A 21986-nucleotide genomic window follows, 5' to 3' on the forward strand; every position below is an offset into this window, starting at 1 on the left:
TCTTATTGTATAATTATGTTTTCAAACTAATTCCCGAAAAGCCATTTAATTGAATTTCCGATTCATTTAATCCGGCGATCTGTTTCCTGTCATTGGTGTGACCTTGTAGGTCCAGTCAAGAGTAAGTTGTGAGCCTAATAAGGATTAGAACTCACTGATCGGAAACATTGCTCCATCTAGCTATTCCGATCACTTGATCTTACTGAATTAATTATTCGTAATTAATCTGAACCTTGGTATTAGACTAATGCACATTGAGTGAAGGACAAATTTTCTTGATTTTAAGGCTAATACAGATTCTGGTGCTTCTATTGTTGGTATTATGGAAAGTGAAAATCTTTCATCAAGTTTAACCCAATTCGAGTTTGGAAAACCGGGTTAGTTTTAAGGACATTTTCCGTATGACTCATGTTTCTACTATTGGTACACATCTGGGCGTTCCAATTGATATGACAAGTAAAATGAGTACTCGTTTTCAGTATTTGGTTGATAAGGCTGGTTATGGCGGCTAAATTGATGGCTTGGAATTCAGTGCTTTTATCCCCGATTAGAAGCTAGTTCAGATAAAATTTGTTCTAGTGTCCATGGTTTCCCGTGTTTTTTCGAGTTTTTATTTCCCACTTTCAATAACTTCTAAGACCGATTCTCTTTTTATTAAGTTCTTCTTGGCAACCCATTCTGAGAAGGGTGTGCATTGGGTACGTAAGGAGATTTTTACATTTACCGCGAGGAATGTGGGGTTTAAGTATCTGATGTCTTAATAGATGAAGCTGGTGTGGTGCATGCATCATAATCCAGAGTTTCTGATTTTAATTTCTAGAAGGATTTTTTGTCATTTAACACCTTAAAAAAACTGGTTTTTGTAATATAACACCTTACTTATTTTTTATTGTTTTTAAACACCTTAAAAAACAAAAAAAATTAGAAATCAACACCACTTGACAATTTTTTTTAGAAAAAACATTAGTTTTTAACTATGCTAAAGTTCTCAAGGCATGATATGGTGGTAAACAACTCCTTCTACCATTAAATTGTGCTTTGGAAGTTATAGCATGATTAAAAATCAATGTTTTTTTCTTATGGAAATCGTTAAGCGGTGTTGATTTATAAATTTTTAGATTTTTAAGGTGTTTAAATATAATAAAAAATAAGTAAGGTGTTTAATTACAAATATAAATTTTTTTAAGGTGTTAAATGACAAAAAATCCTTTCTAGAATTTATTCAGCGAAATTCCCCTTAATTTGCGATGGATCGTGGTAATAAATTATCATGCGATGAAGGAGGTTTTCTTGGGGTATGAGGGGTCTACGTACGTAAAGTTGATAACCATCTCATTGATGGTTGTGCCTAGAAGATCGGGAATGGGTCCGTCTTAGACTCTTAGTGCTAGTGGTGATAAATGGGTGAATGGAAAAGTCCCGATATTTTTCTCTTCTGTTACTTTACACCATGCCACAACATGGCAGGCCAATGACTTTCTTTCTTCGCAACCCACTTCATGGAATGCGCCTCTAATTCATCATTCTTTCACGCTTAAAGATGCGGTGAAATTTACTTGTAACGTTAGAAAACGTAACTTTAACTTTTTGTATTGGACGTGGCATCTAGAAAACTCTCTATAAAACATGCTTGTATTTTCCTTTACAATTGGATGCCTTTTTTTTTAATATCCTTTGTTGTCTTGGCACTCTACCCAAGTGGAAGGTCTTCCTATGGCGTTTGTCTTACAAAGGTTTTAGCGGTTACACATCAGTTGCAACAACGAGGAATTGAAATTGATCATATTTTAATTTGTGAGCAATGCTCCTCTTTAGTCGAAACAATGTATCATATTTTTCGCTTTAGTGTTTTAGCAAGACAGGTGTGGCATAATGGGTTATCAGGTATTAACTCTAAGTGAAAGGAGACCCTCTTTTTCAAAGCGGGAGATTGTTCTACTTTGTGGTAACACCGTAATAATAAGGTCTTCAGACTTCAGACAGGAGGTTTATTATTGTGATTTGGTTCTCTCTAGAATCATGCAAAATATGGAAATGCGCTCACGTTTTCGAGGAGACAACAACTCCTCTCTGACCTTTCTTCATCTTTCAGAGTTGTTTTCTTCTCCTCCTCCTGGTTTCCATTTTTCCTCTCTTGGTTTTAACCTGGCCGGTAAATCATCCAGAGACGTTACGTTACAAGCAGACGCGACATAGAAGCCACTTTCGAAAAGGGCAAGATTCGGTTGGTTCCTGGATAAAAGCTCTCCACCTCAACATATTGGAAAAACTGCAACCTCATCTACTCATGCATAATCTATTAATCTCTTCTACTTTTCAAGTCCATGGTGGGCTACGACAATAAAGAGCTCCATCTAGTGCTAAATGAAGTACGGCCAATGATTATGAAAGAAATAGATAAAGCATCATTTCTTTTTCTTCCATTCAACGATAAGTAACTATTGAAGATCCCCTCAGAAAAAAAAAAAAAAAAAATAATTAGAGAAAGACATGGCTGATCGGAATCGTGAATATATTGCGTTTCAGACCTAAAACTGAAGAAAATACATGAATGTATGGCCTATATATTGCCAAGAATGAACACAATATGTCGAGTCATCACCTCAGAGATGGGTTACACAGGCGATTTTCCATTAACATGAGAGTTAATAGTGCCAGGTTGAAATCCACGTCTAACAAAATCAGCTACAGCTTTCTGCATGTCTGAGATTTCACCAATCAATTTAGCAAATCATCAAGTTCCACTGTTCTAGAAATTAGACATAAGCAATCTGCGCTTGCAAAATTACCCTTGTTCTTGGAAGGACGCAAAATAATCATCAGATGTCGTATCAATCACAAAGTTGAACTTGCAATTTGCAAGGATCATTGCGTCGGGCCGTGGCACAAAGGGCTGGAAGCAGTAATTTACTAAATTCTCTTCTCCAACTTAACCCGCACCATCATATTGGGATCATCTTCAAAGCAGCAGCAATTGGCATGCCAAGAAACCCGAACAATATGCTCACAAACCACTGACTTGATGTAAGTGGAGTTGTGTTTGCAAATGCACCAAGAAACTCGATAATTATAACTTGGAAAATAGCTGTTGCGGTGAGAACAGACACAAATACGTAGTTGTTTAGGATCCCTGCAAACACATTAATCTTCTCCATCTCCCTGGAGCTGATTTCATTGAACACCTGACAGAGAAGATTTTTCTGTGAGCTGCCTAGATTAAAATAATTTAGAATAACTCTTGTAATCTTCCATTTCACTAATTAATTTAGGATGTGTATGAAGAAAGGACTACACTTGTAAGAAAACTTTAGAAGAAAATAATAGCTGAAAGCTGATAAGTAAACAACAATCAAGTTATGTTACTCTTGATTAGGTAATGCATATTCTTGATCCCTTTTTTTCACCATTTTTTTTCCCTGATACATTATTTCGAAACGTTTTCCATTAGCTATATGTAATGATGTATAGACCAGAGGCAGACATAATCTCTTCCAAAACGCAACATTTCAGGTATTTTGTATTGAAGTACATTTAGTAGTAGAGCTGGAGAAGATATATTGTTAACAGACAAATGAAGAAGCATTGAGGGAGATTTCATATTTATACCTGGCAGAAGACGAATGAATTGAAAATAAGTGTGTTCAGTATCAAATCAGAATCAGGACCACTGAGCCCAAAAGCCGATTTTCCCCTGGCCTGTAGGAACCATATAACAACAAATTGATACATGGATTGCCCCAGTATATTCCTCCACATCACATTACTAATAATGCTTCCTTTCCTTCCAACAGGTTGCCGCTTCATTAACTCATCGTTGGGTGGCTCCGTGGCCAGTGCAAGGGCTCCAAGGGTGTCCATTATCATGTTAACCCATAAAAGCTGAACAGCAGTAAGCGGAGCACTTCCTGGAAACACACAGAAAGGATTGATAAGGTGGCAAAACCTTTTTGTAGCTTGGTCCATGCCGTCCATCTAACGTTGGCCATAGTTGTTCATTCATTACCATGCATCGGAATTTGTAACTTTTCTAACAAGGTAAAATGATGCATATGGGAATTGGGGAGTACATGTGTGCCGGGAGCACAAGTGGAGACGTAAGTTTAAGTTATTGGGCCACATCAAATGTCCATGCATGTATAAAGTACATCTATGTGGTCAATATATGTAGTTGAGGTATGTGTATGAGTGACTTCAAGTTCATGCATGGAAGAACATATTTGGTTATGTCAGAATGTTGTTGATATTAATTTTTCAAGGTATATTGATGGCTATAAGATCTTGAATTCTCTTGCATTTGAGATGGTGATGGAGTGAGTGCCCTAGAGAACAAGATTTTGTACGAGGACGACTGGGTAAGTACAATCCCTTATGGGAATATCAGAGCGCTCGTGTTTCTAACTTTATTCTCATGAGGTCTAGAAAGGTTGGGAGATAAATCTTTAGGCTTGGAGAAGGAGTCAAGCGACTTTACACTTGGACAGAAACCTCTTAAAAGTGATTCTTGAACCAAGTACTTGTGATACAGAGAAGATCTAGGCTCCGTTTGTTTCAACGGAGAACGTTCTCAAAGGAAAATGATTTTCCATGGAAAACAATTTTCAAGGGAAAACATCATGGAAAATAGTTTTCCTTTGTTTGTTTCCTTACATGAAAAGTTATGGGGATATGAAAATAGAAGTAAAGAGGAGAGAAAAAGAAAGGAAAGAGAGTAGAGAGGAAAATGTAGCATTTTTTCTTTTCAAAAGGAAAGTTGTTTTCCACCCTTAACCTAACAAACAAACAAAAAAAATGGGGAAATTGTTATCCTCGACATAAGTTCTTTCCGTCAGAACGAACAGAGTCTTAGACCTCTTGGTGTAGACATAGGTCATCAAATGATACCAAATGTTCATCCACATATTTAATTATATCCTAATTTTAGACATTCAGATATGGCCTTCATATTTTCTGAATCTCTATCATTGAGGTTTCAGGGCTTACCGGTCAAACAGGCTGAAGAGAAGTTGACAATAAGGGCAACAATGTTGACTGTTAACTGGAACTGTACAAATTTCTGAATATTCGTATATACAGAGCGTCCCCATCTAGCCACGGTTACAATTGTAGAAAAATTGTCATCCAAAATAATGACATCAGCACTCTCTTTTGCCACCTGGAATCGAATAATTGAAGTTCAGTAGGATAAAATTTACCATAAATGTATAAAAAAAATCATTCTGAGACCCCAACAGTACAAAATAAGAACTGAGAACGCATATAATTCTCCATTTCCAAGAAGGCAAAAAACATCGAATAATTTTATCATTTCTTGCAAATCCTCCATGTAATGTTAACAAAACACAGAACTTGGTATCAAAGAGTGGTTCCATATAGGCAATATATAAGGAATCACATACACACATGATTAAAGCAGAAACTCTTGATTTCGTAGAAAGGAAATGGACGGAAAAACTTGATTTCGTAACAGAAAAAGATTCATTTAGCACTCGCCTTTTCACTCAAATCATTGATTAGGAATTTAGGACAGAAGGAAACCTCATTTTTATCATTATCATTCATTATCATTACCCATTGCCTCAAAGAGGCTCCCGCAAGAAGCGGGGTAAGGGGGGGTCGGGAATACGCAACCTTACCCCTACAATTGCAGAGAGGTTGTTTCCAATTGGCCCAAAAGAGATAACGGGACGACAACTGGAAGACCATCTTCTATTTCATGGAATTTAGGACGGAAGGAAACCTCTTAATATAAAATCACTTCATTTCCTCCGAATCCCTCTAACTGACAAAACAAAGGGATCTTACTATTTCTACTAAATAAACTGAAGGGAATTCTAGTTCCCTTCCTGTTCTATTATTATCAAAATCCAAATTTATGGCCCATATCCAGATAACTAATAAGGATTTACAGATGTACTTTTAAATTTTCCACAAACCACCCTCGGAAAAACTAAAGGACAAGGTCCTAATTTTTTTAAGCATTTCCTTTCTGGAACTTTTGTGGACCCGCGATGTACTTGCTCTGACTACTTGGGATAAATATTATAACTTCTGTTTATTTTATGAATTTTTGCAACAGAAACGCTAGTGCTTGATCCAGATAAGAACTAGAAAGTGCATGTTGTATCTGATAATGTAACTTTATACCTTATCCTCGGATTTATTTGACTTGACAAATTTCTAAAACATCGTAAAACATACCTGCCACTCAGACTGGAAAACCTATGACCAGCGCCCATTCGTTTTCAAGTGTCTAAGTGTGCTCTTTATGAAAACATTCCGTGTTTTTATCCAAAATGAAATGATGAGTAAGGTAAAACATTAGGTCACAGACTTTTGAGTCTGAGACTGAGTAATATAGAAGCACACGCCAAAATGTTTATGACCATAATATTTTTTACAAAGGTACCTAGTACTATAATAGTAAACTTATAGTCCTACAGCCTACTAGCTTCATCAGTAAAAGCATTTTAAATATTTAGCTCCATTTGAACACTTACATATATAAAGCTTTAACAAATAGTTGAGATTTATTTCCTTGGTAGATTCTACTCATTTTATATGTTGCATATCCACATAGAATATCCAATATAATTACCACAATCATACTTATGACATGCTACTCTATGTACATCTTGGTACATGTCCAAATTAAATCATACCACCCTATTTTATGAACTTAGGAGAAGTTTATATACAAAACACTTGAATATGCGAAATAGGATACCTCAGTTCCAGCAACTCCCATAGCAAGGCCTATATCTGCTTCATGAAGGGCAGGAGCATCATTTGTACCATCTCCAGTCACTGCCACAACTTCTCCAAGGGTGGTCCGCAAATGTCTTACAAGGGTGTGCTTATCCATTGGCGAAGATCGAGCCATAACCTACAGAAATGAGTTTAATCAATAAATTTAAATTGCCAAGCATCCACCTGCATATTATGGCAAATAAAACAGAAAAGTGCTCCTGGATTGAGAAAGAAAGAAATGAAATCTTTTCCTAGTTCCTCATTTCAACCACGAACTGCAACATAGATTAGCAACGATGCCTAAGCTACAAATTCAAGGTAGAGTATACTTTTTCCTCCATAGAAAAAAATTGGTATTACTGGAAACAGGGAAAAGGAACATATCAATTGCTACACTATTTTTGTCTAAACGTTGCATTTAAAACTCGCACATGGTATTCAAGCATATTACAACTTTAACTTTAAGAAATTTTACATTTTTAAGAGACCAAATAAGGAGATAGTGTAGAGACTAATGGATAAGTTTTTATAATCATAGGGGAAACTTTTGTGGCCCACATGAACTGTGCTTAAGGAAGGGGAAGCTGCAGCATAGACAAACCTGAATTTTAGGTATCAGTTCAATCAATTCTTCTAGACTCTTCTCACGAAACTCGGGACCTTCAATAGCTATTCCGTCATCAGTGAGAATCCCACATTCTCTAGCAATTGCCTTCGCAGTATTTATGTTATCTCCGGTTACCATACGGACAGTAATACCAGCTGACCTGCAGATTGCAACAGATTCCTTGACACCAGGACGGACTGGATCTTTGATGCCTACTATAGCAATGCAGGTGTATCCGTTTTCAGGAATAGAACTATCAGCAGAAAAACTTTCTTCTAAATCTTGATAAGCAAGACACAAAGTGCGAAGAGCATCATTAGCAAACTCTTCAATTGTTGCATTTAAATGTTCAACTGATGATTTATCAAGGGAGACAATAACACCATCTGAGTCAACAACCTTGTCACAAGCAGCCAAAATAATCTCAGAAGCACCCTTACAATGCGCCCTCAGACCTCCACTAGGGATATCTAGAATCACTCCCATTCTCTTCTTTGAAGAATTGAAAGGTTCCACTTTGACAATTTTGGATGCTTCACGCTCTGTCATGAAATCACCACCGAGTAATAATCCAAACTCCAAGAGAGCAGTTTCAGTGGGACTTCCTAAGATCTCAATTTTGTTGTCTTTGGCTCTAACAACTTCTCCCCCAGTATTGTTGAAAATTGATTCTACAAGAATTTTTTGAGCAGAATGAGGAATTTCAGATGAAGTGTGAGACTCCTTGAAGCTGCTAGATTCCAAAGTTTTTCCACAAATGTGAGCTTTGACAACAGTCATATGATTAGTTGTAAGTGTCCCTGTTTTATCACTGCAGATAGTAGTAGCAGATCCCATTGTCTCACAGGCAGCAAGGTTACGAACAAGAGCCTTGTCGTTCATCATTTTCTTCATTGCAAAAGCAAGGCTCAAAGTCACAGCCAAAGGTAGTCCCTCAGGAACTGCAACGACAACAATTGTAACGGCAATGGCAAAATATTCCAAGATCTCAACAGCATCATCAGCAGATAAACTCCATACATAACCATCTTGTAACTTGCGGCTGAATAATCCTTGAAGCATCACAGCAAAAGTAATCACTGCAAAGAAGAGGCCAATTTTTCCAATGACAGTTGCTACTCCATTCAATTTCACCTGCAGGGGCGTTTCATCATCACCTTCTTCACTAATAGTAGCCATCAATTTACCCCATTGCGTCCTCATGCCCACAGTGGTAACAAGCATTTTCAATGACCCATCCTGAACTTTAGTTCCCGACAAAAGAAAAGGATGCTCTGTGTTAACATGAATGGGTTCACTCTCTCCAGTCAAACTTGACTCGTCAATAACAGCAGAATATCCTGAAACAAAAAGTCCATCAGCTGGGACCTGATCTCCAATGGCAAGATGAACAAAATCCCCCGGCAGTAGGTCATATATTGATAATTTTTGTCTACAACCATCTCTAGTAACCTGAACTGTGATCTTCTTTTTCTCCTTATCCAAATCCTTAAACTGCAATGACTGCCTATAATCACTTGTTGCAGTTACAAATACAACTAACAAAATGCTAGCCACAATTCCAAGACCATCATGGGCACCCTTGGGCCACCCTTCCATTAAAAGGCCAACAAACAGAGAAACAACTGCACAAACTCCAAGTATCATAAGAGTCATGTCTTGAAGGGCTTCCCACACATAAACTAAGAAACCCTTAGGTGGACTTTCAATGAATCTATTGACACCATAAATTTCCTTCCTTTGGTTCACCAACTCCTCAGCAGTAGATATTCCGTTCACGGTTGAGGTAGAGAGCTTCTTTATGATACCCTCGACTCCACCATGATCTTTCAGCTTCCTCTTGTTGCGATACTCCACAATGGATCCTAACTCATCAGCACAAATCTCAAACCCAGCAGATTTGACTTCCTCAGGTGGAGAATATGATACACCTTGCAATTATGAACAGGTAATTAATGTCAACAAAACTTCCACCTCAAAGTCAAAGAAATCCCTTTCCGAGTTGATAATAGGAACTTTTAAATAAATGCATACCCTGTATAAACTGGAGAGCAGCTTGTGAGACCAACAGTGCAACTCTCAACTTCTCCTGCAAGTATCAAAAGGACAAAAAAAGAACAAATTTTCTCAAGAGGTAGCACACTTTATTAGATCAAATATTAAGCCTGCAGTTGAACAGTGCCATGACTGAAGCTTTCTTGAATCCTGTCTTGTATATTAATCTAGAAATATCTTTCAAATAAAATACACAAGATAAGAAATAAAAAAATCTGCAAAACTGGATGTTTATTTTTTGGTGGAATTTGTGGATGGGGGTGATCATGTGATATAAACATTCAAGATTAAACAACAATGACAACAAGTAATATGGAAAATCCTTAAAATGGAATAGACCGCCAAATAACTATCACAAGATGAGGGATACATTATACAATAGGAACAAGCCTCATTCATCCATATACTGTTCTTTGTTTTGTGAACGCTCACATGGCTCAAACACATGAGAAAATCGCCCAACTTGAACCATGAGTTATCTCCACACAATTACTCAGATACATGAGCATGGACACACTGGGTTATCTCCACAGCACACACAAACATCTTTATCTTGTGAGTTCTCTTTCTCCATCACACAACAATGGGCCTCTAATCTATTGTATATAAGACTCGCAACTTTCATATCCTAGACTAAATAGAATTGGATATATAAGACTTGCAACTTTCATATCCTAGCCTAATTAGGAATGGAAATTGAACAACTTTCCTATTTTCAGTCACTAGATATTCAAGTCGAATATCTTTCTCACACTCCTTAATATGATCGACTAGTGTATGGAATATGAACTAGGACTGTGAAATATATAAAAGGGGAACTAAAGAAAAATAAATCCTTACAATCTACTATAAAAATTCATCCATATCAAAAAATGGGCATGCTCCTCTCCATGTACAACCAACTTCTGCACCCTAGCCAAATTAGCTTCTAAAGTTGGTTCCTCTACTCCATCTTCGAACAAAATCACACTGGATCTTTGTAGATGATCTCCTTATCTTTGCTAGAAAAAATGAAGTGTCTATTCAACTAGTGTTCCAAGCTTTTCTTAAGCTTTTTTTTATGGTATTAAAGCAAATTTGGATAAAAGCAATGTATATAGGTGTTTCTGATACACTGATGAGTGTAAAAATGATGCTTACTATCTTGCATATCCCTGATTTATTGGGGTCCCTCTGACGGTCTCACCCCCTATCACTAAAACAACTAAGATATAGAAGGCAAATATCTTAGTGGAAACAAGTACATCTAGGGATAAGACTTTGACTGCTGGCCTGCTGGGAACTTGGGCTGCTCTGGTAGGCTACACTATTTATAGGGTGTTCTTTTTGGCCAAGTCACTTTTTGTCACATAGTTTAAGACGAAAGGGAATAGTATTCAGTGACTTAATATTGGGTGTTTTCTTGGCCAATAAAATCCTTACTTTTAGACCCTAGAAGGGTCTGGACTGCTAATAAACTTGGCCAGATAAATCTTCATTTTTAGCCTTAGTGCATGCCGGACTGTAATGACCTTGGCCAATAAAAACATTACTTCTAGGTGGAACTGCTAGCTCACATTTCCAGAGGACATTTTGCCTATGAAAAAGGCCAGTGGATATTGGTAGACTGTAATTTTGACTCATTTTAGGTAATAATGTATGGAAAAAGTATTGGGCGAGACCGGCTCACCATCCGTTTTGTCAGACAAGCAGCCCAATACACCTCTATTACAACCAGTACGCTCCAAATTTGGGTCTCACATTCGGCAAACTCTTATATTTTCTCTCTCCTCCTAGTGAGATGTGTCTCACCCAATACCTTTTAAGTATTTCATTAGTTACCCAACAAAATATATGATAAATACTGGTTCTAAGTTTTATATGAACTTTTACTTCATAGTAAGTACTTGTATGCCTCACTTTCCTGTCAAATACAGTATTTCTTATACATCTCAAGGACAACCTGCAGATTGTCTTCTCGATCCACTTGCTGCAGCACAAGAATAAAAAATCTAGGAGTTGTTGCTATGACTTTCTATAAAACTAGGATGTCATCCAGGTCAAGAGTAGTATGCAATATATTTGGATACAGTATGACCCAACAAGGGGATGGTTAAAAAGCTAACAGCTGATTTTATTTCCTGTTCTGTCTTTATAGCGGTAAAGAGGAAGGTGTGGTGTTTGTGGGAGGAATCTAGAAAACATGTGATGGTTAGAATTCAGAGTTGGAGATTGATTCCCTTTGTTGTGTCAAAACAAACAACATAAGACATTTGAGGGTTTTCCTTTCTTTTCCCTCCCAAACCCTTTCTTGATCCCATTCCCATTACCCCCTTTGAACCAAACGACCCCTTAACATACATTAATTTATAGCTATAGTTTAGATATCCGATGTTTTAATAAATTTTTATTCCCACAGTTACGCGAATCATCTGTTCAAGAAGTAGGTAACCAAACTCTCTAAAATTATTGTCTGTTCTTCGAGGATATCATTTTGATCAAACAAATCCCCCACACTAATACAAAATTGAGATAAAGCTTGCTGCACATCGGGTTTATAGCACAACAACTAAAACTACAACCAGTTTAGATCCCAGGGTCTAAGGAGGCCAAAATATATTCAACATTGCATCCTGCTGTGTTTGTTAACAATAATAACAAATTAGAAGATTCCTGTTGGTCAAAAGAAAGGAATCTTTAGGTACTAAACTTAAGCTTTGAGTTCCTAATCAGTTTTTATTTTCCTTTTTTTCTACAGCATTTAGGTAAAACTTCTGTTGCAATAGGCATTTTCTTCTTCTTTTTAAGCGCTTTTGAGGATAACTTTTTGAAAAGTAGTGAATCAAACTCCCCAAATGCATCGGCTGCTTTACGAGGATAACCTTTCAATCAAACAAATCATAGATTGTGCACATCAATATTACAGCAACAACAATCGGTATAGTTCCTAGGGTCTAAGGAGGCCCTAATATACACAACCAGGTTAACTTGTTAGCATCAATAACAATGAAAATGTGCATTAGGCTATTCTGCTGAAATCGGCACTTTATTTTTCCTTTTCGATGATTTTTAAATTACGTAATTAGAAAGCTACAACAGAATCCAATCACTTCGATCAACCAAGATTCGAAAAGGTAGATCAACAATATATAGTCTAATTATTCTCCAAAAATATTACTAAGAATAATATTCCAAAAGAGAGAGAGAGAGAGAAACCTGATTAGAACGACGAATAGCCTGAGCTTCAGAACGTTTTTTAAGATTCGCAGTGAAACGAAATCGACGCTTTGGATTCTTCACCAACCAGCAAAGACTCCGCCATCTCCGAAGAGCTTCTTCCGACGAATTCTTCGCCTTGACTTCCACAAACTCGTCATCCATCAAACTCTCCATCTTCACCTCGAAATCTCCCGAAAAATGATATGAATTTGAAACTCAAAATCAGAGAAAAAGTTAGATAAATCTGCAGTATGAATGTTTTACCAAGTGAAAGTTTGTTCAACGTTTGTAGTACTCAAGTCAAACGTGGAAGAACCAATGAATGAAGATAAAAAGTTGACGTTGAGGAAGTCGTTCAAATCTGACGGCGATTATTGGTCAGATCGAAGTAGGTATTGATACTGATAATGATGTATTGTCGTGCAGCTAAAATGGAGTGGAGTGTGTATGAAAGTGAAAACTTAATTGTTTAAGCAAGCTAAAGCTAGAGAGAGAAAGTTAGGTGTTGTTACTAATTACTACTGTAGTATTTAATCAGCGTGATATTAGTGGAAAACGCGGAAAGGTTGTTTTATTGAGGCTTGATTTAGATTGGATGGGCAGACATGATTTCTGCTGCACATTGTGCGATGCAGTTGCGTTGGTGATTTAACTATTCAGAGGCGCCCATGTGCTCAGCTCAGTTAAGCCGTCACTACGGGACAAATGGAACTTTGTTTAAACCACTAATTAAACGTCATTCAACCAACATTAATTCATGACTCATGAGATCATTACATACTTGGTTGTAAATCACAGAGCCGTCAAAATGGTTATTTGGGTCTGATTTTGGATAGCTGATTTCGTGTCTTGAGTTATGATTAAGTTGGATCTTATTAGATTACTCTATCTTGTAGGTTGTTTGCCCATATGATTTTGATGACGATAAGTAAACTTTATTAATAAATGTTTAAATTTCTATGCTAAGAAAACCAGGAGTTTCAGAGTAGAAATATGAGAAGGTCAAATCATGTAGACTTGGACATTAAGAGATAATGATCAAGCAAGCATAAATAAGTTCATGAGGGGGAAAATGGTTCGAGAAGTTCCTAAGACGGAGCAAAAAAACATGCGAAGCAACATGGAACATGAAGACGGAAAATAAGAAAGTCTTTCTGATTTAACGAGTATACGTAATCTTAGGGATTCTTGTTAAAAGATACCCCGTGTTGTTTCTCTGTTGAACATTTTTTGGAAAAGAAAATGTTTGTTTTTTTTCGTGGAAAATAAAATAAAAAGATTAAAGTTTTATAAATTCGCTTTGTATTCCTTTTATAAAACTTATCTTTTCTTCCAAGTATTTTATTTTAACATGTTCTCCGCTATTTTTCTGGAAAACTACATTTTCCTCAACTGACTAAGTCATTGGTGTTAGGTTATGAACAATCCAATTATCCTGCGAAATAAACTTAGAGTGCCAAAAAACATGTAAAATTCACATAATCAATTAGCATAATATTGAGAACATACTTTATGATTTGTGCCTTCCCGAACTGCTGCCGAACTGAACTACTACTAATTAATATGTTTTGCAAAGTCTTATATGGAATTAAAGTCCCTACAACTTGGAACAATTAATGGCCCACAAACAATTAATTCAAAACCTTTAAAAATCCTTGAATACTTGAAATAATTACTTAAATTAAAAGCGTTCGAAGCATAACGAATCACTCACACTCAAACCCGGATGAAAATGAAAACTTGAATGCTTCTTCACTTAGAACACATGTGAAATGCTCATCATAATCACAAATATAAATTATGGATCATCACATAGTCATTAAGGCAAAGGCCATGACCAAGACAATCAAGAAAGCACGAATCAGCAAAGTGGAGTACATATATGAAATAGAAATGCAACTAAGCATGCTTAACTTAACAATTGTAATGATCACTAACAACCCTGCTTGACATTCCAACATGCAATGCATAATTGAAACAATAACAATACTCTTGACTTTACTACTACTTGATAACTTATTTTCTTCTTCTTGATGGAATATGAAATTCCAATAATTGGATTAAGCAATGAACCGAGTTTTTCTTCTACTAAGTCCACGAATGGACGGTAGCACGGGCCATGCTACCAAACTATGTCACAATTTTGTGACGGATCCAGCGCATAAAAATATTAAAACATGGAACATCGTCCTGTACCACATCGGATGTTCAAAGGGTTGCACCATATGAACATCCCCCAAATGTCCACTCCAGATATACGATCCAACAGCTTTTAGTGCTTATCCAATAAATAAATACTACTAGACAATCACCTACTAAACAACCAAGACTAAGCCCGCCACACGTATCATGCCATATCACAAGGGTACAAAGACACACATGTGACATCAAACTTGCTTACTTAACATGGGTACATTGACACACATGCATAAATAACTTGACTTGGTTTACATGTGTACCATGACTCACATGCAAATAAACTTAACTTTGTTTTACATGGGTATTAAGACTCACATGCAAATATAAAATTTTTCTTAACTTTAGCATGGATGAGACTTTTGCACAATTCATACTGTAGACACCTAATTTGTGTCTCCCGACCCTTAGGGATGATGACGAAACCATTAGCCTAGCTTCAAGGTTGGTGCAACTCCGAGTGGAAGTCCCAATTGCTAAAGTACAATAAAATTATTCCGAGTCCAATCATCCAAAATTCAATTCCCAAGCCCATTCTCGTTCCGGAATTTGGTACAAAGTACAATTTCTAAACACAATTCCAAATCCAAACACAAACTCTCGAAAAGGACATCACAATTGGTCTTCGAGTCATGTTTCCAATCAAAATGACATTAAGAAATCCAAATTCGGGCGCCGACCCATTAAACCGAGCATCTCGGGCTCCGACCCATAAAACCGAGTTCAAACATTGCAAAAATCGCAAAGCAATGCATCTAAAATCAAGAAAACCACCTCCCCAAGAAAAGCATATTCCCATTACAATCCAAATCCTACAAAGGTATGCTGCCAACGCGCTTACAAAGGACGACGCCATCGTCCTTTCTTAGTAGTATTCGTTGCGCCAGGCGCAAGACTTTTTGCAGATTCCAGCAACTTTTCTATATAAACCCCCCCCCCCCATTTTCTAAGAAATCGGAGGAAGAAAACTCACATTTCGGCTTAACGTCGTAATGCTAAAATCAATTTACAACAAATAAATCCTCTAACTTCAAACTTTCTAAAAATTCTCACAATTTCTAAATATCAAGAACAATTGGGAAAACAACTTGGAAGCATCAACCTAGCAAATATAGGTAATCCGAGTCCCTAAATCCTATTATTTCTAATGTTTATGTCTTATTCTTCAAGCTTTTCTATAATCCTATGATGTTCATGTAATGTTCATACTCACTTGAACTAGGAAATTCTTCAAAGGAGTAATCTTTGAGGGGTTTTCATACTTCAAACTCCCTTCAAATGATCTTCCAAACTCCCTTTACAAGTTTAAAGTCCTAATCTTTAAATCTTTGTTTTTCAATTAAACATGATTAATAAGTTGAGACTTTCAATTTTGAAAGTGTTCCTTATGATAATCATCATTCAAATCTTCAAAAAATTCTAACTTTGTGCAAGTTCAAGGATGTTTGGAAAAGTGCAAGCCCTTTTCCAAATTAGAACATATGAACATCAATCTTCCATGTTCAAATATAAAATTTCCATGCATAATATTCAAGGATGCTTAAGTGGAAATCATTTCCTTTAAACTAGAATCAATTTCAAGTATAGGAGCTTATTAAAGATGAAGTCTTTTACATAAATGTCTTAATATTTAAGAACATAGCCTCCTAATTTCAAGTTCTACCTTCAATATTCAATGTTCAAGTTCAATATCCATGCTTTATTTCAATATTCGTATACAAAATCAATGATACTTTTTAATGAGTAACTCATTTTAAAGTGAGATTATTTACACGATTGGATTCGTGGGGAGCCAAATCACTTTTGAGTAAGTGTTCCTCAATCGGATTTTCAATATTCAAGTCATGCAACTTCTATCATACAAGTTTAATGATTTATTGCTTATTTTGTTGCTTATTTAAATTCCGCACCTTTGAATATTGCACCTTTCAATTCCGCACTTACTATTTATGCAATTTTACTCGCCTAGTCCTTCTAGGCGATGTGGTTTACACCTAGTCCCTTTCTAGGTGGTGGTGTATAATCTTTACTAATTCCGTACTTTATTGTCTGTTGTGATGATGCTTTACTTGTTTATTGCTTTCATCACCCAACATGCTAAACCAACAAAATACAAGCTCTAATCACGCTTTATAAAGATAATTTTTTGGACAACCGGTTAGGCTCCCTAAATTTGACTTAAAGCAAAGTGATCACCATACAAAAATTATTCATTTCAACGTCCTAAATATGCATGCTCACCTACCTAAAAGTAGTTTTATGATAGGATTTTACTTCGAAAATGATTCTTTGTCTTGTATATATGAACCTATTGAAAAATTTACTCAAATAAGGGTCTCATTCCCTTACCCGAGTTTCAAACGGTTTCAAGTCCTAGCCTTATCCCGAGTAAAATTTGGTCTTTCCAAACTGGACCCGAAAACTTGTTTGGTGGCGACTCCGTCGAAACCCAATGTTCAGAAACCGTAGGGGTTAATTTCTATCTTATTTCCTTTAATTTGGGTTTCCTATTTTTTAAATGCTAAGTACAATATTGAGAAAATCAAGTCTAAACTAAGTGTTGGGTTTCTTGATTTTTGTTGACCAAGTTTGTGTTCTTAGCATGTTCTAATTGGGTCATGTCAAGGTCAAAAAAACATGCATTTACAAAATCCGAAATACAAGTATCCGAAATACGAATGAAACGAATCCAAAACACTTAAAAAACCCTACAATCTGACGACTGCGCTGGGGAGTCCTAAATTTGCATTTCGAGCATACCATTTTTCTGAGCAAACTGACACTGGGCAGCCGAAGCGCCCATCGGAGGCACCAGCGCCAGGCCCAGACCCTGCCCTTGGCATTGCTGCTTGCGCTTGGCGCAGTAGTTGCCAGTGGATTTTTGCCCATTTTTTGGTCCAAAGCTCGAAATGGGAGTTTGGATTGAAAATTACATTTCGAAAGAGCCATTCCCAAACTTTGTGAACGAGCACCGAAATGGTAAAATTTGCAAATATTGGTTCATACAATTGTGTTTTAGGCATTGCATGCATTTTTCAAAAATACAAAATCAAGTTTTCTACCCTTGCCCAGCAAGAATGTGTTCTACATTTGGGCCAACCATGGGGGCAAAGACTTGATCATTGCATTGCATGCATTTTTCAAAAATACAAAATCAAGTTTTCTACCCTTGCCCATCAAGAATGTGTTCTACATTCGGGCCAACCATGGGGGCAAAGACTTGATCATTCTCCATACGGCTCCCAGCCAAAGTGTTTGATCATTTTCGAACCTAACAAACCTTGAAATTTGTCAATGCTCCCGCCATTGGCATGGAGATCGTTTGCTACCATACGTCTCCCTTGGTGGAGGCGCCTTGTTAGCGGATTCACCTCTTAGTCAGGGACCTTTTGACACCTGTAGACACCTAATTCGTGTCTCCCCTAATGGGATAATGACGAAACCATTACCCTTGCTAGGTGATTGTTAGAACTCCATGCGGAAGTCCCAATTACTAAGATATATTCCAAAATCCAAAATCCAAAGTCCAATTCCCGAGCCCGTTCCCATTTCGGAGATCGGTACAAAATCCAATTTCCAAAAATCAAATCCAAAATCCAAATACAATCTTACCCAATGGACCTCTCCATTGGTTTTACTAGGCTGTTTCCATTCGAAATGACATTAAGCAATCAAAATTCGGGCGCCGACCCATAAAACCGAGCATGCAGGGCCCCGTCTCGTAAAACCGAGTCTAAAATAGAAAACACGGAAGCCAAAAAGGTGTGTTTTTAGTCGCAAAATGACTTAAACACCAAGAAAATCTACGCTCCAAATTCGTATAAAGGTACAAAGCTACAAAACAAAAGAAAAGGACGGTGTCATCGTCCTTATTTGGCGGGACCTAAGACACGTCACTAGCGCCAGGCGCTGGCCTTGCGCTGGGCGCTGACGTGGCTTGGCGTTTAGCCGCATAATCTTCTATTTAAACCCCTCATTTTCACACAAATCGGAGAGGAACAATTAATACAACGTTGTAATACTGGTTTTTCCTCTCAAAATACAAACATTAATTCAATCTTCAATTTTCAATCTTCCTACAAATTTCTAAAATATCAAAGCAATTGGGAGTACAAATCGGAAAATTAGCCTAAACCTAGCAAGGTAAACTGAATCCCTAATACAAATTATCATGATTCAATCAAAATTTCAACTTTTCTAATTTCAAGTTTACTAATCCTATGATGTTCTTGTGTTGATTCATACACACTTGAACTAGGAAATGCCAAAAAGGAGTAATCTTTGAGGGGATTTCATACTTGAAACCCCCCTCAAATGATCATCCAAACTCCTTCTCCAAGTTTCAAGTTTCAATCTTTATGCTTTGCTTTCAAAAAAACATGATTAGTAAGTTGAAGCTTCCATCCTTGAAAGTATTCCTTACAACAATCATCATCAAATCTTCAAAAACCTCAACTTAATACAAGTTCAAGGATGTTTGGGAAAGTGCAAACCCTTTTCTAAATTAGAACACATGAGCATTTCAATTTCTATCATCAATATTCAAGTTCTATATTCAATATTCAATGATGTTTAAGTGAGATCAACTTCTCCTTAAACTAGAATCAATTTCAAGTTGTGGAGCATATTAATGGTGAGGCCTTTTAACATGGAAAGGTCTAATCTTTAAGAGTTCAAGTTCTATTTCAATATTCAAGTTCAAGTTCAAGTTCTATTTCAATATTCAAGTTCAAGTTCAAGTTCTATTTCAATATTCAAAATCAATGATGCGTTTAGATGAGCAACTCATCTAAAGTTAAGATTTTTAGAGAATTGAATTTGTGTCTGGCACACTTATTATTAAGTAGTTGTTTGGCGTTCGGATTTCAAATACAATAATACAATTTCAATATCGTCATTTCAATATCGTTCTTGAGAAACAAAGTAATTTGAATTAGGAAAGTGTTTCGGAGTTTGAGAGTAGGAGGTAATTGAAGTATTATTGAATTCAGCAATCATTATATCGACAACTTTGGATTGACATTCGGCCTCTATAGGCATTGACTGATTGATGCAAGAGACTCTTGGACTCACTTAGGACTCGAAAATCGAAAACATAGACTATGAACTTGGACTCTAGACATGATTATTAAGCATAAACTCAATCAAAGATGCATTTGCAAGAGCGCTCCCAATGATCATCGTCGTCATCGCCGAGGAGGTCACCACCATAGTAAAGAGAAGCTCTGTCCCAAATCTGATCCCAAGTACTGGATGAAAACATGGAGAAGTTGTTGTATGTCTTGTTCAAGATGGGTAGGAAAATTCGGACCATCTTTCCCCCTGGAAGTTTAGGCTGGATGCGATTAGCAACACCCACCCATTTGAGAAAGTAATCGTATAGTGCTTCTCATTCTCACTGGCGTAAAGCCATAGTCTCTCGAATGAGTGAATAATTTGGATTGAGTCACTTTGGAGAAAAATAGGATGGATCATCTAGCAGTTTTTCGACCCATGATTTGCCGAACATAAGATCATAATCAGCTTTGACATCGATGACCAGGAATTGAGCCACCTTTCGGCTATACCCAATGAAGAAGACCAAGTCTATGATCCCCAAGATCTTGTAAGTCGTACAATGAAGCTTGATTACTGGCACAAGAGAGAGCATGAGCTCGTAGTCTGAAAAGCCCAGAGATTTTAGGGTTGACAACGATGTAGATGCCCACATTTGTCCCTATGCCCGAAGCGGTGTGTTCGATAATGAAACCAAACACTGGTTGTCTAAGATTTCCTAAGTATGCAACGAACGACCTATGACTGACTAACTGACGCAATCCCCAAACCCATATTTCCATTTTTAGTAACTGCTATTTATAGTAATTGCCTTCCTTAGCCGCTTCCTAGAGTAGCAACTATATAAGATAGATTTTCAAGTGATTGCGTTGCACTATGATTAATCCTTGAGAATAGGATAAGAATTGCAAGCTAATTAGTATCCTAAAAGAGTTAAAACCGTGAATGAGATAAAATACGGAATCAAACTGGAAAATCAGGAATCCCGCGTAAAGAAAACTCCAACGCTAGAAATTTCTAGCGTATGGTATGCGCCACATTATTGCACCGCTCACAGTGCATCGCCATAAAATTATGAGGCAAGTTTTTGAATCTCAACCAATCACGACACAATGGATGAGATGTCAGTGACTCAGCACTGCTAAATCTGGCGCTCACCAATCCAACACTACAATATTCTAGCGCATACAATGTGTAGGGGGTATTTTTTTCGTACTCATTTTTTGTATTTCCCCTACGGCATTTGAAGGATTTGAATTTCGAAGGAGTCGCCACCAAACAATTTTTTAGGGTCCCGTTTGGAAAGACCAAAAATTACTCTATTGTGGATAAGGCATTGAATCTTAGAAATGGATGGGTGAGATCCGGGCAAGGGAACGAAGTACTTATTTCGCGAGCTTAGAAATTGTATTCAAGTACATGACAAGAAGCATTTTCGGAATTCCCTAGTCATGACACTATGTTGGTTTGAACTTTGAATTTAGAACATAGAATTTCTACTTGTATCGTGATCACTTCGCTTTAAAGTTAATTAAAGGAACCTAAGGTCGGTTTGTCCAAAAATTATCTGTTAAGCGTGATGTAACTTTGCATTTTGTTGGATTTAGCATGTGAAGTGATGAAAGCAATAAACACATAAAGCATCATCACAATGAGTAAAGGAATTATTGAAAGTGCGTGCAAAACATGTAGGGGGTTTTTTCTTCCGTACTTTTTTGTATTTCCCCTACGGAAGGCTTGGACTTGGAGCATCGTATGTTTTTGGATTTCGAAGGAGTCGCCACCAAACAACTTTAAGGGTTGTAGACACCTACTTTTGTCCCCATTCCCGAAAGGGAAGGTTCGATGATGAGGACATAAATCTCCACTTGGCAACGCATCTCCTATAAAATAATGAATCTCAATCACCCTTTCATTTTCAGCCAAAGCTACTATTTATAGAAACCTGCTAAGAATAGTAACTGCCGTAAAAGGTAGTTTTAAAAGTGGCAAAATCATAAAAGATAGAAACCTGTCAGAATTAGGTGTTGCACTCCAACATAAATCCTAAAAGAGATAGAATTTGCATTCCTGGTATAATTCGAAAATAAGAGTTACGTATTAATTAAATTCCTAACGAACCTAGAGT

At 36.9% G+C, this 21986-nt stretch overlaps 1 protein-coding gene across 2 annotated transcripts; it reads right to left on the reverse strand.

The window, feature by feature from the left end:
* Positions 1-2382: 2382 nt before the first annotated feature.
* Positions 2383-13220, reverse strand: LOC110786185 (calcium-transporting ATPase 2, plasma membrane-type). 2 transcript variants are annotated; one of them, XR_002532813.2, is made up of 8 exons: positions 12605-13152; positions 9389-9443; positions 7349-9285; positions 6725-6883; positions 4981-5152; positions 3607-3905; positions 2790-3182; positions 2383-2703 (listed from the first exon to the last, which is right to left on the reverse strand). XR_002532813.2 is itself a non-coding variant. In XM_021990723.2 (7 exons), exons 1-7 carry the CDS (start codon positions 12779-12781, stop codon positions 2943-2945), a joined length of 3039 nt encoding a protein of 1012 aa, XP_021846415.1. In that variant the 5' UTR covers positions 12782-13220; the 3' UTR covers positions 2383-2942. The 2 variants fall into 2 exon arrangements, 1 of the variants encoding a protein (XP_021846415.1); XM_021990723.2 differs by having other exon boundaries at positions 2383-3182; positions 12605-13220.
* Positions 13221-21986: the final 8766 nt, after the last annotated feature.

The sequence above is a fragment of the Spinacia oleracea genome, chromosome 3 (assembly GCF_020520425.1).
Source record: "Spinacia oleracea cultivar Varoflay chromosome 3, BTI_SOV_V1, whole genome shotgun sequence".
Taxonomy (NCBI): domain Eukaryota; kingdom Viridiplantae; phylum Streptophyta; class Magnoliopsida; order Caryophyllales; family Amaranthaceae; genus Spinacia; species Spinacia oleracea.